Source organism: Glossina fuscipes, unplaced genomic scaffold (genome assembly GCF_014805625.2).
Source record: "Glossina fuscipes isolate IAEA_lab_2018 unplaced genomic scaffold, Yale_Gfus_2 2, whole genome shotgun sequence".
Lineage (NCBI taxonomy): Eukaryota > Metazoa > Arthropoda > Insecta > Diptera > Glossinidae > Glossina > Glossina fuscipes.
This window is the reverse complement of record NW_023998416.1, coordinates 3,045,703-3,061,376: the sequence shown is the minus strand read 5'-3', so window position 1 is coordinate 3,061,376 and position 15,674 is coordinate 3,045,703. Positions and strand designations below refer to the sequence as shown.

The window sequence follows — 15,674 nt, the reverse complement described above, 5'->3', positions numbered from 1 at the left end:
TTTTAAAATTGTTTTAAGACTATTATGCACAATTACCTTATCTAATAGTGGGAAGCGAAGTTCGTTGCTTTCGAAAACCTAATTGTCGTCCGTTAATTTCTTTCGAAATTTTGTATGTGGACAGATGAGCTATTCGAAAAAAAAGCTTGAAGTAAAAATGCAGTAATCTATGAAACATTTCGAAATTGATTGGTGAGATTTCGTGTAAAAAAAATTTTCGTTTCGAAAATAACGAAATCCACCGCGTGCAACGGAAGCAACCTAGAAACTCATCTTGTTTTTGGACTTCTGGTTACCACTTATTCTGATTGATGTCGCCGCATTTAAAAGATCAACAGTTGAAGACGTCGGAATATGAGTACATTACCTTGAAACCGTCAAGTTTCTATTGCGAGGGCTGTCATCATTTACCCGATAAATAACAGAAGATAAATAGGTAGATAGACAGTGATGTCGAATATTTGCATTTTTTTCTTTGTTATACGCTTACACCAATATATTGACAAATCCATAAAAGTTCCATTTTTCATATTTTTATTTCCAGAATTTATACACAGTTCGGTGCGTTACATTGAAATGTCAAATACCCATTTGCAGAGTGTAGACGATGAGACATTTCAGGGTCTGAGATTGAAAACTTTAAAGCTCATTGACAACGAATTACAAGATATATCCGAAAGAAGTTTCAGGTGAGTTTTACCTTTTAATCATTTCTTCTTTTAAGACATAACATATAAGTGGCAGTAAATATGAAATAAAATGTCAAGGATATAATTGTAAACACACCTACAGATTTCTAAAGAGGAAACCAAATTAAAACAAAATAAAAACGTTTAAGTTAAGAGTTAGGTAACTAAACATTATGTCGACTAACAACGCGAATGATCAATTCAGAAATTTAACTTGTCTTCTTTATAGCATTGAGAAATTCTCTCTTAGGTACTTTACTGCATAGTGCATATATATAGAAAGAGCACTCAATACGTTTTGGTGTTAGTATGACTTTAAAAAATAGACGCACATGTATATCTGAAAAAAAAATTTATAAATAATTCATTCATAAGTCACATGTTTAGGTTTAACGGTAAAAGCTATACAATCGCATTTGAACAATATACTTTATCTGTATCTATAATATGCGTGCATGCATGAATGCATTCATGTATGTTTGCATTGCTTTTTTTAAGTTGCATTTCATTTTGCAGTCAATAACGGAAGTCGAAAATGCATACATGTATGAATGCATGCATGACTATGCTAGTTGCTGTTGGTTAGTCCGTTAGTTGGTTAGTTAGTTGTTTGTTTGCTTTCGTTTGCTTTGTTTAGTTGCCTTCTGTACACAAACTATGTTCTATGCTTCCTGGATATAAACAACAACGGCAACAATAACATGATGATTTATTATAAAGAATATATTAAAGTTCAATGCATATAGATTTTTTTACTTTTCTCGTATTGCCAAGTTATTATAGAGGAAGTAGAAAAAAAATCCAAGAGAACAGCCAAAATGAAAAAAATTCGTTGATTTTGTGGCGAACTTTATATACCCTTGACTAATGTTGCGAATATTTAAATGTAAATGAATTTAGTTTATTTAATTTTCTTTAATAAACATCTTCAATATAGTAAAATATATGGATTGGGTATGAATTAGCCAAAAATAAAGAACATTGTGATGTGTTGCTTGATTTTTCGATTTTGATCCGATAATGATTGTTTTAGGTTTTATCCGAAAATATAATTCACGTTTCGCCCGATGCGATTTTGGTTCATAGTTTATACAAGCGTACGATTTAGATATTGCGCGACCCTGTAGTTCATATTTCAATCGAAAATATGATATACTTTTGGATGAAGATATTCTTTAACCTTAGTATAAAACTGTGGTGAGTAACGTTGTTTTGAAAATATGTTTTGTTCGAAATAATGGTTACATTATTTTCGAAGATCTTATTTAAAATATTGTTCCGACTATTCGAATTGTATTTTGTCCGAAATTGTGGTTCACATATTCGCTTAAAAGAAAAATTTTATTCTGTTCAAAACTATGATTGATGACAGGATGATTGTCCGAAAATATGCTATCTATTTTATGCGAAAATTTAATACCCATTTCGTCCGGACATATGTTTTATATAAATAAAGTTTAAAATTTCAATCAATTATAATGTGTTTGGTTATGCAGTAACTTGGAGTATTTTAATAGTTAGTATTAATAAAGAGAAAAGGAGTTTCTTTTTAATAAGAACTCTTTTGGAAGTTTTTAAGTTATACGAACTAAAACTCAACTCCAAATGGGCGCAAATTGCTTCTAGAGGTAAACTTAGCATAATTTTTCCCCTCTTTTGGAGTATGTCGTTAAGTATGCATGTTAAGTATCACCGGCTTGTGTGTTATGCAAATTTCGTCTTGTATTATAATTCAACATGATTTGCGCTTCAATTATGTGCTATGAAATAATTGACATTGCATGTAAGAAAAAAGTTCTCTTAGTCATTTGATTTCAGATAATGGAAGACTGTTATCGCGTCAATTGATGGCTAATTGCCTGTAGCCATTTATAGTAATTCAAAGTACGCTGGCTATTCCAGTATCTTGGCTAATCTTACATTTTCAATGAAATGATAGAGAAATTTATGCAAGAGATAACATTATTATTAAATTATAAAGTACTAATGCGTTTTACATAAGCGATATATAACAATAGGTAAATGAGTGCTGCACCCTTTTGATAAAACTTTACAAATCATATAACATTTAATTAATCTACTTTTTTCCAACGAAGTCCTTCATTGTTTTCAGCTAATTGACGTTCATTTCACATTTTTGAAGACTTTATCGAAAAAAAAGTCCGAAAGTCATTCAAGTTGCGGAATCGTGCAATTATGCCAAAATCAATCACATCACATGCTTATGTGGCCGTTGAGTTTTTGCTTGTAATAACTATGTACTTTCATTATCAATGTGTCGTTTTTCACATTAAAACAGCGTGTCTATCACGACAGCAAATTCGGCATCGAAATCATCACATAATTTGAAAGACGCGACATAAAAAGAAATTCCTTCATTCTCCTTCGATTCTAATGAATTTATCATCAAAGAAGATGAAAACAAAATCATAATCAACTTCTATTATTGTCCGACTGCTTTTCATACTGAGAACCGATTTCATATTTGACCTGATTAAGCATTTTGAGATTTTACGAAATCTTGATGATAAGTAATTCTATGTGTTACAAACACACAGTTAGTAATTTAGCTTAGCAAACTTTAAAATGTTTTAAACGTATAACTTGCAAATTTAATTAACGGATCTAAAAGAAAATTTAAAAAAAAAAAGAAAAAAACGAAAATGTTAAACTTCAGCATAAAATGTATCTATATAGCGCGGCACCTCTGCCAAAAATGTGCAAGGAAGAGATGATCAAATTTCTTTGAAAAAGAAAATGAAACCTTGGAAAGTACTCCAGCATGGCCGATTAGTTAAATCCATTGATTGTCCTTCAATGACGATGTCAATTGTATTTGGCTTCATCGTTGATCTTATAAGTTTTTTCGACCTATATCTCGGTTTTCTCCATGTGCTTCGAATATTGCTCAAAAAAACTATGTTACTCGCATTTTAACGGAATGACTTACAGTAAAGATTGAAGATACTATTTTATAATTAATAAAAGCTCATGATGTTACGCTTTACGGCATACTATTAGTGCATTCTTCCTTAGGAATAAATAGACGCTTCTTTTTATACCCGCAATATGTTAATATAATAGCAATTCGCTTTAGAGCAAACTTTTGATTTCCATTAACTTAAACTCGGGAAATTAAAATCTGCAAAAACCTTTTTTGTGCATTTACAATAGGTTTATAATGAATGGTTCCTTTTGGCGCTGTTTATCAGCGTATTCTTTGTACCTTTACAGAAACGCGTATAACTCTACCTTAATTGAATATATTGACGTCAAACTATACATAGATTTCAATTATTGCTATTCCACAATAATAATAATTCCATAATTTTATGAGAAATGCATCTTAATATTTGGTCACGGGCGGGTATATTTTATATCATATCTAAGGAATGTCCCTGACATCTTCGAACGAAGGAACAAATATAAAAAAGTTACGGATATTTGAATAGTTTATGTACACTGAGTTTATCTTTATATCTTGTAATCTATGCACATGTTCTTTAAAACAATAAATAAATAAATATATGAATAACAAATCAAGCAGAGGTGCTCACATTTTTATGGATTTCTTTTTTAAAAACCATTTTGATTTATTATTATTATTCTTCCTTAAATACATGAAGAATAAAAATCTTCTCAATATAATCTTTATTGTGTCGCTTATGGGTAACTTTAATGCTGCCTGTGTTGTTCACTTTTTGCATTTAAACCAATTTAAGTCCTTAAAATGCATTCAAACAATTGCTGCCTAAACAACCATAATAAAATGCTCCATCAAAATGTATCTTAGTTTCTTTGGTACTTCATATGTTAAAGCTCTATAGGCGAGGAGTCGCCGACGTGCGAGAAGTGCACTCAATACTAAGGCACAAAAGCACAAGCAAGTTGACGTTATTGCTGCTGGTAGTTACAGCAATGTTAGGCTATAAACAAATGCCTCTATATATATATATGTATACATATGAGTGTGTGCAAGAATGTAAACCAATTCTACGAACCAGTACAATGTTACTGTTCACTATCGGTCAACATAGTATATATGCTATACGACTTGCCCACCCTCTGTCATTTATCCACTCCTGCAACGAGTATGTCGTATAACCAATGCTACGAATTTATGCTTCAATAAATTCAAAACACCATATTATAGCATTCCCTGCTTATGATTCCTGCTATGTTACCAACACTCTTACATAGCCGGATACCCATACATACATATGTATATATCTGTACAATTATATAAAAAATATATATAAAAAATCTAAATGAGGATTTCTACTTTAAAATGTGCATCAAGCACAGTGTACTGCATACATATGCAACGGCATGGCATGTACTATGTTTTCATATAAATACACATAAAGGGGAAGCATAGGATTGCACACAGCATTATATTTTCATACATACATTTAGTTTAGTCAAGTGGAAAACAAACATTTCGTTTATTGAATTGTTACCGGATCAGTTATTTGCAATTGCCAATGTTTAGTTAGAATGATATTGTTGTGGCAATGAGATGGCTGCTGACGTTACTATCGCCGCTTTCAATAAGTAGTGGTGAAAAAATTTCGCACATAATGGTGTTGATGGTAAAGTCGACAGTGGTGATGAGGGTAATGGTGTTGTACATGACGGTGCCGTTGGCCGATAGGCCATAGCAAAGTTTTAAATGCATATCATTCTAAATTAGCCTGTTGCAATTGCAACTGCACAATCATGTCCACAATAAAAAGCAACAACTACACGAATTGTTCGCCCACTATGCTTGCATTTGAAAATACACATACATTGCTAGAATAGCGCTTACTACATAATAAGTAGAAAAATAAACGTAAAGCATCATTAGAAACATTATTAGCTTCCGTTATGGAAACAAAAAGGAAAAAAGAAAAAAAAAAAAAGAAACCATAACCAATTCACTCGCCATCATCATTGCTAGATGAAATAATTTCCAAAGTAATATTAAGAGAAACAAAAAATCCAAGCTATACACACAAATGAACATATATTTCCGTTTCCGTTCTCTCACAATCATTACGAATAGAATTGTAAATGGAAAAGAGAATCGAAATGAAATTATTATTCATCATCATAGTCATCATCATCATCATCATTATCGTCATTATTATTATATACAATAAGAATTTTTGATTAGGTGTTTTCAATTTGCGATTGCGGACAGATTTACGCGACTAAGTTTGCATGCCCGTATGCTCAGGAAAAGTAAACCAAATACCGTTAAATATGTTTGAAATCATATCTGGATTTAATTTCAATTAATCATGAATTACTAATCGTCTGTTATAAAATTAAAAGGAATCAGATTATTTAAATTGCCTCACCAGTCGCATTGCTAACCGCCAGCTGTGTAATTCCTCCACTTCATAATCTTTCTTAATTCCTTCTAATGCAGCGATAAATTTTCAAGGATTTAAAGCATTTGCATGAAATGCAAACATGTAAGCGTGACAATATATGCGAATATATGTCGAAATGAATGGCGAATAAGATGATATGTATTTAAAAATATAACTAAATATCTTAGAAGAAATAATAAATTAAATAAATTAAATCGTATACCGAAAGTATTTCGAACAAAGTATTGAATTTAATTTTCGAATAAACATTTCATAAATAAATAGACAAACCTACGCGAAATTACAGACAGTCGTAAATTAATTTCATAGAAACACACATACACACACACACACACACATTGATAAATATACATACAAAGCCAGTTAATACAAATATTTAAACTTAATTAACACAATGCTCAGTAAAAAGAATAATAACAAAAAAAAAAAAAAAAAAAAAGTTGAACTTTGTTTAAACAAATCAAAGCATAACCATATACCAATGTATGTATATATACGGATTTACATAAGGCAATTATGAAAACCACGACATTTAACATTTAAACACAGTTCAACCCAACGCAAACACATATGGGAACTCAGGGCACACAAAACGGCTTATATTCAAACCCATGATTAATGTTTGTGGTTGGTTTAGTTTCTTTGGTTATGTACCTAGGTACCAGAGTGAGTTACAAAAAAAAAAAAAAAATAGAGAAGGAGAAGAGCTTTCCAACTAGGACACAAAATTCTTATGAAATGAAATATTATTACTTTACTGTTTATGCGAACGCTGTTACAGTAGCGTTTTCCTTGTTTCAGATTTTTTTTTATCATTTTCACTGCAGTATTTTCAACCGCAACCCCTTTTCATTTATTTTATTTACATCATTTATTTCATTTTACATCTGTACTCAATCATTTACAAGCAGTGCATATGCAAAAATTTTTTTCTTTTTTTTCATTCGTATCCTCATTTCGTATGCATATGAGTCTGATTAAAATTAAATAAAATTCGGTCATATACTGGACCGTTGCCTTCGCTGGCAACGTTATGACTAAAATGATCAGTACATGAAAAATATTTTCTAAAAAAAAGTTTATCAAAATTATACGAAGCTCGATTCGGCTTGGAAGCAACCATTGCAAAATTAAGCTACGAGCCAAGAAATAGCCCTGAGAAGAAGGTAATATTAAAACAGCGATGATTTGACAAATGTTATGTCAACTGATTTTCGCCGAATAGAACAATTGATCAGCAGTTTGCCAATTATAAACAAGGTGGCACCGCCCTCGGTGATATTGAACGACGACATCAAAAGACGTCAAAAAAATTCCAAAAATTTCAGACATCCTCAAGATATCAAAGGGGAGCATATTCACTATTTTACTTAAAAGTTATTGGAAACGTCATTCCAAACTGGTACCGCGTTTATTTACAGAAGAAACAAAGCACAGAGTCACAAGTTGATTGCTACCATAGCACAAAAACTGCATAAACCGAAGTTCAAGTCGCCGTCACACCCATCCTATCACCCATGTCTGACTCCAATTATCTGCTTGCTGAGGTAAAAAAAATTGTTTAGAGGACAATGTTGACATCGAATGAAGAAATCATATCGGAAACTGATGAGTAGTTTGACGAATTATTCTATAAAAAAGGTCTCGATCTGGTAGAAGAGCATAAGATGACACCTAGAAGGCGCCACTAACAAGAAGACTATTTTGATGGATGAACTCGGATATTAAAAAAGAAAACATGTTCTTTCCTTAGATAGCCGCAGAAATTGTTGAACGACGTCTGATTTATATAAAAATAAAAAAAAATTGATCAAAGCAATTTCTATAGATTTATTCTAAATAATTAGCGAAATTCTAAACTTATATCGGAAATCTATATTATATTTTAGTGTTAATTGTTTTGTTACATTATCGAATTAAAAATGCAAAATGGCTAACAGTGTCAACATACGTTGGAGGCATATGTGCCAAAATAGCAAAAAAAAAAAAAATACAAAAATCGTTTGTACGTTTATTGAAAACATTTTCTTGTGAAAATTGGACCGTCCAAAAATTTATTACCCAAAGTCTTCACCATCATTAGTTCTTCTCTGTTGCATTTTTCTGACAAAATACAAATTCCGTGGTTGAAAGGCTTCATTCAATCTTTTGAGTGCATCCGCGAAAGAATACAATCATTACCGGTTTATCATACTCTTGTTACGAGTGTAGATCGAAATAAATCACTCACTTCCCCTTGCAGTTCGTTAACGTGGAATCATTTTAGTAGGTTATCTATCTATCTTTTGCGTTTCGTTTTTCAATTGAAATAAGGGCTTTTTCGCAAAATTTAAAAATTCTTATATAAATTTCAATATGATATTTGAAGATTCTTCTCAAGCGGCGCATATTACAATTTAAAGCAAAGCGTAGTATGAAAGCTACATTCAGTTTTTAATATCATATATGGAACACTTGCACTAAATTACGTTTTACTACCAATCGTTGACTTTTAAACTACTACCTTTACGTAGAGTTTCTTCCTCTTCTCTTGTTTATCTGGATTACAATTAAATGTATACAAATTTATTGATACGGTTTTTTACAAGCACTTTAAAAGATTTAAAAAACGAACCTATGTATAAATTTTGTATTAATATCAAATCTTGCTTATACATGTTAATATTTGTAGTACTATGACACATAGTTTAATGACTCTGGATATATCAGGAAATAAAATGCAACAAATACCGTTTGAAGCTTTACAAAAATTGCACTCTCTTACCAGACTTGTAGCGCAAAGGTAAGGACCAAATAATGAAAAAAAAAAATTTTCTTTTTCGTATTGCTTTTTGTTCTGAATTTTTTTTTTTTTTTTTTGAAAATTGAAAACAAAAACTAGTCTATCATAAAATTTCATGCACATGGCCATGTTTATTAAGTACATATCCATTACTCGAGCTCCAATTCATTTTTCATTTGTTTTCATTTCCATTGTCTTTCCTCTTTTTTCTTCTCGTTCTTCTCTTTCATGTATTCTTTGGTTTCACAATTTGCTGCCTTTGTTTTGAAGGAATCACATCACCTCATTGGATGTTAATTGGGAGGCGCAATATGATACATTGCGTTCTTTGCATCTGGCTGGCAACGATATCACCGAAATATCACCGAACAATTTGCATGATTCCTCAAATGGATTTAGTGGCTCCAGTCATCCCTCCTCTGCAGCTATACAAACAATAACTAAAGAGGAAAATTCCTATAAAGTTATCACACACATTACGGCAAATTCAATACCAGGACTTACTGCTGTGCACGTTGGTAACTCATTGCATGACCGAGGGAAACCCTTCAATCGTTTGCAAAAGTTGCTTTGGTTGGATTTATCAAATAATCGCATATACCATATATCTCCTAATTTTTTGCCGCGCAGCTTAATTACCATCGATTTATCGGGGAATTTATTAGCCATATTTCCACATCAACTATTTGAACATTTATTTGAATTGCGCATCATCTCGCTAAGAGATAATTTGCTAAAAACTGTTCAGAGTAAAGAAGGACGGCAAATACGTATGCATTTAGAGAAACTCGATTTAGGACAAAACGTAATTGAAGTACTGGATACAGACTCTTTTCAATGCAATCATTCTGACATTCATATAAGAGCTTTAAACTTAGAAAAGAACTACGTACGTCAACTGCCGGAAGGAGTGTTTCAAAGTATAGGTATCGTCCATTTAGTGTTGGCATTCAATATGATTGAACGCATTCATTTGAATGCTTTTGATGGCATTACGGATACCTTAGAGTATTTGGATTTGGAAAGAAATTATTTGAATGCCGTACCGGGAGCTATAAGGAATTTAAATAAATTGAAATATTTATATTTAACTTCGAATGCTATTCATCAACTAACTAATCTGCCCGAATATACTGACAACTTACGCGTTTTGTCTTTGAGTGGCAATAATTTCACAATGATACCAGTATTGGGTTTGAAGAATTACACGAATCTATCTTATCTCAATATGGGGTATAATTCAATCAGTGATATACCGGAAGGCATTTTTGCAGTGGATAGCTGGGGATCAAATTTGCAAACAATTTTGCTGAGAAATAACAAAATCACTCATTTGCATTTGGGTTCGTTTGCCGGTCTCGAGCAAATACAGGAAATCAGTTTAAGTTTCAATGACATAACCATACATCATCCGATGGTATTTGAAAATGTCTCAAAGACCTTAAAAATCTTGGAATTATCGTTTGCTGTATTCCCGGTACGTAGTCTAGAATCCATAGATCCTTTAGATTCGCTATTTCCTCTTTCGCAGCTAATGTGGCTGGGATTGGACAACAATAATTTGAAAGTGATAAATAATGAATCGTTTTCCAATATGCGTGAGCTATCCTATATTAATCTAAGTTTTAATCAATTGAAACAGCTGCCTCGGGGAATATTTATACCGGAAGTGCACAGCCACTTAGTAGAAATAGATTTATCCTACAATTCACTGGAGAGAATACCCGGCAAAGCATTTCATGATTTGGGTGATCTGCAAACCTTGAACTTACAATCGAATAAATTACGTTTTATTGATAAGCAAGCCTTCTACAATCTAGAGTTTCTTCGGTACATTGACTTGTCCTATAACCGCTTGACAAATATTTCGTATCAGGCTTTTACTATTTTACCGAATCTTGCCGTTCTGGAATTGACGCACAATAATTTATGCTCTCTGTCCTTAAGGACTTTTCATTACGTTTCAAATAGCAGCACGCCTTTAAAATTGAATGCCTCCCACAATCGTATTACTCAATTTGAGGATCATTTAAGTTCCTATATGTATATATATCAACTGGATGTCGCACACAATTTGATAAGCAAATCGGACAGTTTTGCAAATTTGGCCAATACCTTGAGATTTCTCAATCTTGCGCATAATAATCTGCAGAATTTGGGTAATCATGCCTTCGGTGATCTGGAATTTTTGGAGATACTTAACTTATCTTATAATAATATCACATCGCTAAGAAGGAGAAGTTTTCAAGGATTAAATAGTTTGCAAGAATTGGATTTGAGTTATAATGGTTTGGATCAATTGCAAGTGGAACAATTTTCGAATTTACGTAAGCTACGCATATTAAAGATTAGATCCAATAAACTAAGAGCCTTGCCCCGAGAAGTATTCATGAATACTCGTTTAGAGTATTTAGATATATCGGATAATCAGCTAACTGTATGGCCAGTGCCAGCCTTTTCTGATGTTGGCTTCACTTTGCGTAGCATACAAATATCCACTAATATGTTAGAATATTTAGACTCTAGCATGTTTATTAATTCTCAGTTCCTGTATGATATTAATTTATCGAGCAATCGATTAACTGTATTGCCGGATAACACCTTCACTTTCCTTAACAATCTTACGAATTTGGATTTATCTAATAATCCTTTGGTTACAACCAATCTCAAGGAGATCTTTTTGCATACACCTCGCCTAAGAAGATTAAAAATTTACAATATGGGTTTATACGTACTGCCTCAACTACACCTGCCTCTACTTTCTCATTTGGATGTAAGCGGTAATTTTTTGCAAGAGCTCTCGCCACTGCACGAAATGCGTCAATTACGTCACGTTAACGTATCGCATAATAAACTTGTAAATACCTCCTGCGCCGTGGAACATTTACCCAATACTGTACGTGTTTTGGATATGGCCCATAATCCCTTAAGACGTATCACTGTGCATGATTTGATCTCGTTGAGACATTTAATGGAATTGAATTTATTGGATGTGAAAATTATGAATCCTTTGGGTTTCACTAAGCTACGTTCCCTGAGGAAACTTACGTTAACTTCACATTCTAATTTGGGTGAAATAGTTTCGCGCTTACCAGGCTTACAAGAATTGCATATACATTGTACGGAGCCTAATATTGGTTCTCAGCTGCTGAACAAATTAGCAAATAATACAAAATTACAGTTGGTAGAAATTTATGGATCAAATGTTCAGACCATAGCGTCTGACGCTCTTGTGGGCTTGGCAAGCAATCAACGTTTACAAGTGAAAATCTCACATACGAAAATCAGTGACTTGCCACCCGGTATTTTTTATACATTGCGATCTGTCCCTCAACTTTCCATAGACATATCGCATAACAAAATTAATGCTTTAGCAGCAGATAGTTTTTACCCAAACAAAACTTACTGGGATACGGTGGGAACGCGTAGCATAATTGGCGGCTTAGATACATCACATAATCCGCTAGAGTGTGAATGCGGTCTTGTGTGGTTTGGTCATTGGCTGAGGCGTTGGTTACGCGAATCAGCACAAATAAAAGTCATACAAAAAGATGACATGAAGAAAATGGTGCAGGTGAGTACAGAAAATACACACAAAGGTTATTCTTTTTTTTTTTTATCAATTTTTCTTCTTTTTTTTTTATTCCTTTAAATTTCAAAAAGTATTTTTGAACAATGTTTTAAAATATCAGCGACAGGAATAAAATGAAAAAAAATTTAAAGAAAAAAAAAAATAATTAAAAATATATCAAACTTTGTTATCACATGTGAAGCAATAGAGACTTACCCGAACGGACAGTTTGGCATAAACTCTTTGCCCTTAAACGCCCTTAGTTTCTATGTGTCTAAGATATAATGCATAGACATAAACACTCGTCATAGAGTAAAGAAAATTTGAGATAAAGCCGATCTTAAAGTTCCTTAATGGGGGATAATAAGGGGAGCCACAAGCAAGCATTTTTGGGTAATGTAGAGACAAGTATTATTACCGAACTTAATAATGTGCTCTTAAAGTCTGTATACATCTATCTCTTGACCTTCTCCGAGAATAAAACTTTGCAACAGAAAAACGGATTCAACATCAACCCGGTTAATACTCCCGCAGAGAATATCGACGAAACAAAGCTATGTGAACAAGAAGAAAGTACTAAGACTAGCGATTATTATTCTCTCGTCATTATAAGCACATATTGAAAATTATCAATCACATGTTCGCATGAAAACTTAGTGAAAAATACTTCGTTGCCGAAATGAGCAAACTAATGCGAATTGTTTACCTCCTCCTTTTTACATAAAAATTTCACAAATTTTTGCACAACACCTTAGCGCCATTAACACATCTCTAAATTAAACAATAAGAAGACTGATTTTTCGCCTTAATGATACCTAAATGCAAACATACAAAGTCGATCAGTTTTCAATTGAATTTTCCTAAAACTCCTTCAAGATATGTATTTCGAATTTAAGATTGGTTACGTTTTCATTTAAGCATACAAATTGAAATATCGTTTGATATGTTCGGCTGCTTTCGAGGTTATCAGACGCTTTGTCTCTTATTTTGAGTTCAATCTGTAGAATTTGCCGTAAAATGTATTTGTGAACCACTACAGCAACTTAAAAGTAGGTAAATAATTTAATTAAGAGGCAGACAAAACAAGAAATGTATGACACTGTCCGCAAATAGGTAGATGGTGGGCTTGAAGGGGCAATTAGAGATTTATATGGACCGCTGAGTTATTGATAAGCACATTGATAGTTCAAGAAAAATTTGACCAATTTAACCAATCGAAGAATGGAGGGTTAAGCGGGCGAACGGTTAGGTGGGTGCTTGGACGTGAGTACAGACGAAATTATGGAGAACTTTGCGTTTGGCAAGTATAAATTTTTATGTGCTCCGAGTTGTGTAGATTTTTTGAAACGATTTAAGCTTGTCTATCTTTCTCAAGTCTGTTTAGACATTTTTATGTTTAACTACAGTTCGCAATTTTTCAAATATTTCAACGAAATTCGGGATGTGATAAAAAAATCCTGGTTTTCAGAAATTAACCTATAAAAATCGTTAACAGTATTAAGCTATAATTAATTAGTGTCAAAAATTTAGGTTAGTTAGGTTTTTTTTTTAAGCCCACTCCTGTATACTCATTTCTAGAGAAAATTCATCCTTATGTACTAAGACGACGTAGATGTTAATACTTTATCATAAAGATAAATCCATAATTGGATTAATCCATTTGATACACATATAGACTTTAGGAAGCTTGGACCGTGTGGGTTTGTTTTTCGGACCCAATAAAAGGATTTTCATGCAAATTAAATCTGTATATAATTTGCATACAAAGACTTGTTGTTTTCGAAATTACTTAAGTTTTTTACTACGAGTTTACAAACGGAACGTAGACAAAGAGGTGGAAAACGCAACATATATAGGTGAGATTGATTGACCGACGAATAATTAAGTTAAGAATGGAACGGAAAAAGCTGCTTATAGAGTAATTGAAGAAGAAAAATATAGATAATCCTATCATTGGAGTTAGATTGCTGGAATGGATCGAATAGTGGATGAAGAGACAAAGCGATAGATAAATATGTATATTGACACATGGATAAATTCACTCCTGTTAAGTAATTATTTGTTTTGGGGAATTGTGCGAAACGATCATTTCAGTGAATAGAAACACTAAATTTGCATATCTCCATGCTGCGGTTATAGCTAAAGCTTAAGCCATTTTAATGTAAAGCGACTTTAAGGTACTCGGAAAGTAAATAGTTCATGGTTCAGAGAGTCAACTTCGGCCTAATTTAAACTGTCTTGTTCCTTAGTTAAGTACAATTTCTCATTAATAAAATTATATTTGAAATTTGATTTTGAATTTATGTATCTCTTATTATTTACTTTAGTTATTAAAATTATAAAACACTTATAATAATTTCTAAATTTCATTTTTATTTTGGAAAGCTTCCCCTTTCGCCCAGAGATTTACGCGTAAGCGTTTTTCTAGTTTCTTTGCGTTTTTTTATATATATTAATAAATTAAAAAATTAAATAATTGAATAATTGAAAGAAAGCGATTAAAATTTTATTTTCATATGCTTTTATTATGCAGCGTGCTCGAGCCAATACATGTCATGATCCGACGTCGGGCAAACAATTGCCTATACTGGAAATATTTCCAGAGGATCTTCTATGTCAAGCCAGTGCATTAAGCAGTTCAAGCGAAAAATTATTTCTTATATCATTTGCAGCGATCGCGTTGCCTTTGTTTAGCATTTCGCTTTGATAATCGTAAGTTATGTTAACTTTTAGACTAACGACCATTACTTATTTAAATATATGTAAATATGTATGAAATATTTTGTATTAAAATTATGTAAATCTCATGTACATTTTATAAAGTTTATATTTTACTGTTATTGTTAACTTTGTTCTTGGGACAGATAACGGGAGAGGAAAACCGGAAACAACCAATTTTATAAAATAAATGTGCTCCATATTTAATTTGATAAGCGACACAAAACAAAAAAATTCATGTATATTATATAATGTTAAACTTTTCAACGTAAGTTAAAGTAAAAAAAATAACTAAATAATAATAAGAATATAAACAAAAACAAAAAAAATTAATTTTCTAAAAGCAAACACAAAAAGCAAAAAAGCCATAAAATTAATAATTAAATGAATTAAAACGAAGGGCCATTGATTCCTAATAATAATAAAATATCATAAAATTTATAAAATAATACAGACACATACACAAACACAATTATAGAATTATTTGTAGTTATTGATATTTAAGACAAAATACTAAAAACGACAGCAAATAG

At 32.1% G+C, this 15,674-nt stretch overlaps 1 protein-coding gene across 2 annotated transcripts in view; it reads left to right on the top strand.

The window, feature by feature from the left end:
- LOC119632801 (chaoptin) overlaps positions 1–15,388 on the top strand; it is a 163,217-nt gene extending 147,829 nt beyond the window's left edge. Inside the window, exons 4-8 of one of the 2 annotated variants that reach the window (XM_038025916.1) lie at positions 545–689; positions 8,742–8,852; positions 9,123–12,426; positions 14,809–14,835; positions 14,957–15,388. In XM_038025916.1, coding sequence (XP_037881844.1) covers positions 545–689; positions 8,742–8,852; positions 9,123–12,426; positions 14,809–14,835; positions 14,957–15,130 — 3,761 coding nt within the window. In that variant the 3' untranslated portion in view covers positions 15,131–15,388. The remainder of the gene's footprint in view (positions 1–544; positions 690–8,741; positions 8,853–9,122; positions 12,427–14,808; positions 14,836–14,956) is intronic. The other variant, XM_038025917.1, reaches the window with a different exon arrangement.
- Positions 15,389–15,674: the final 286 nt, after the last annotated feature.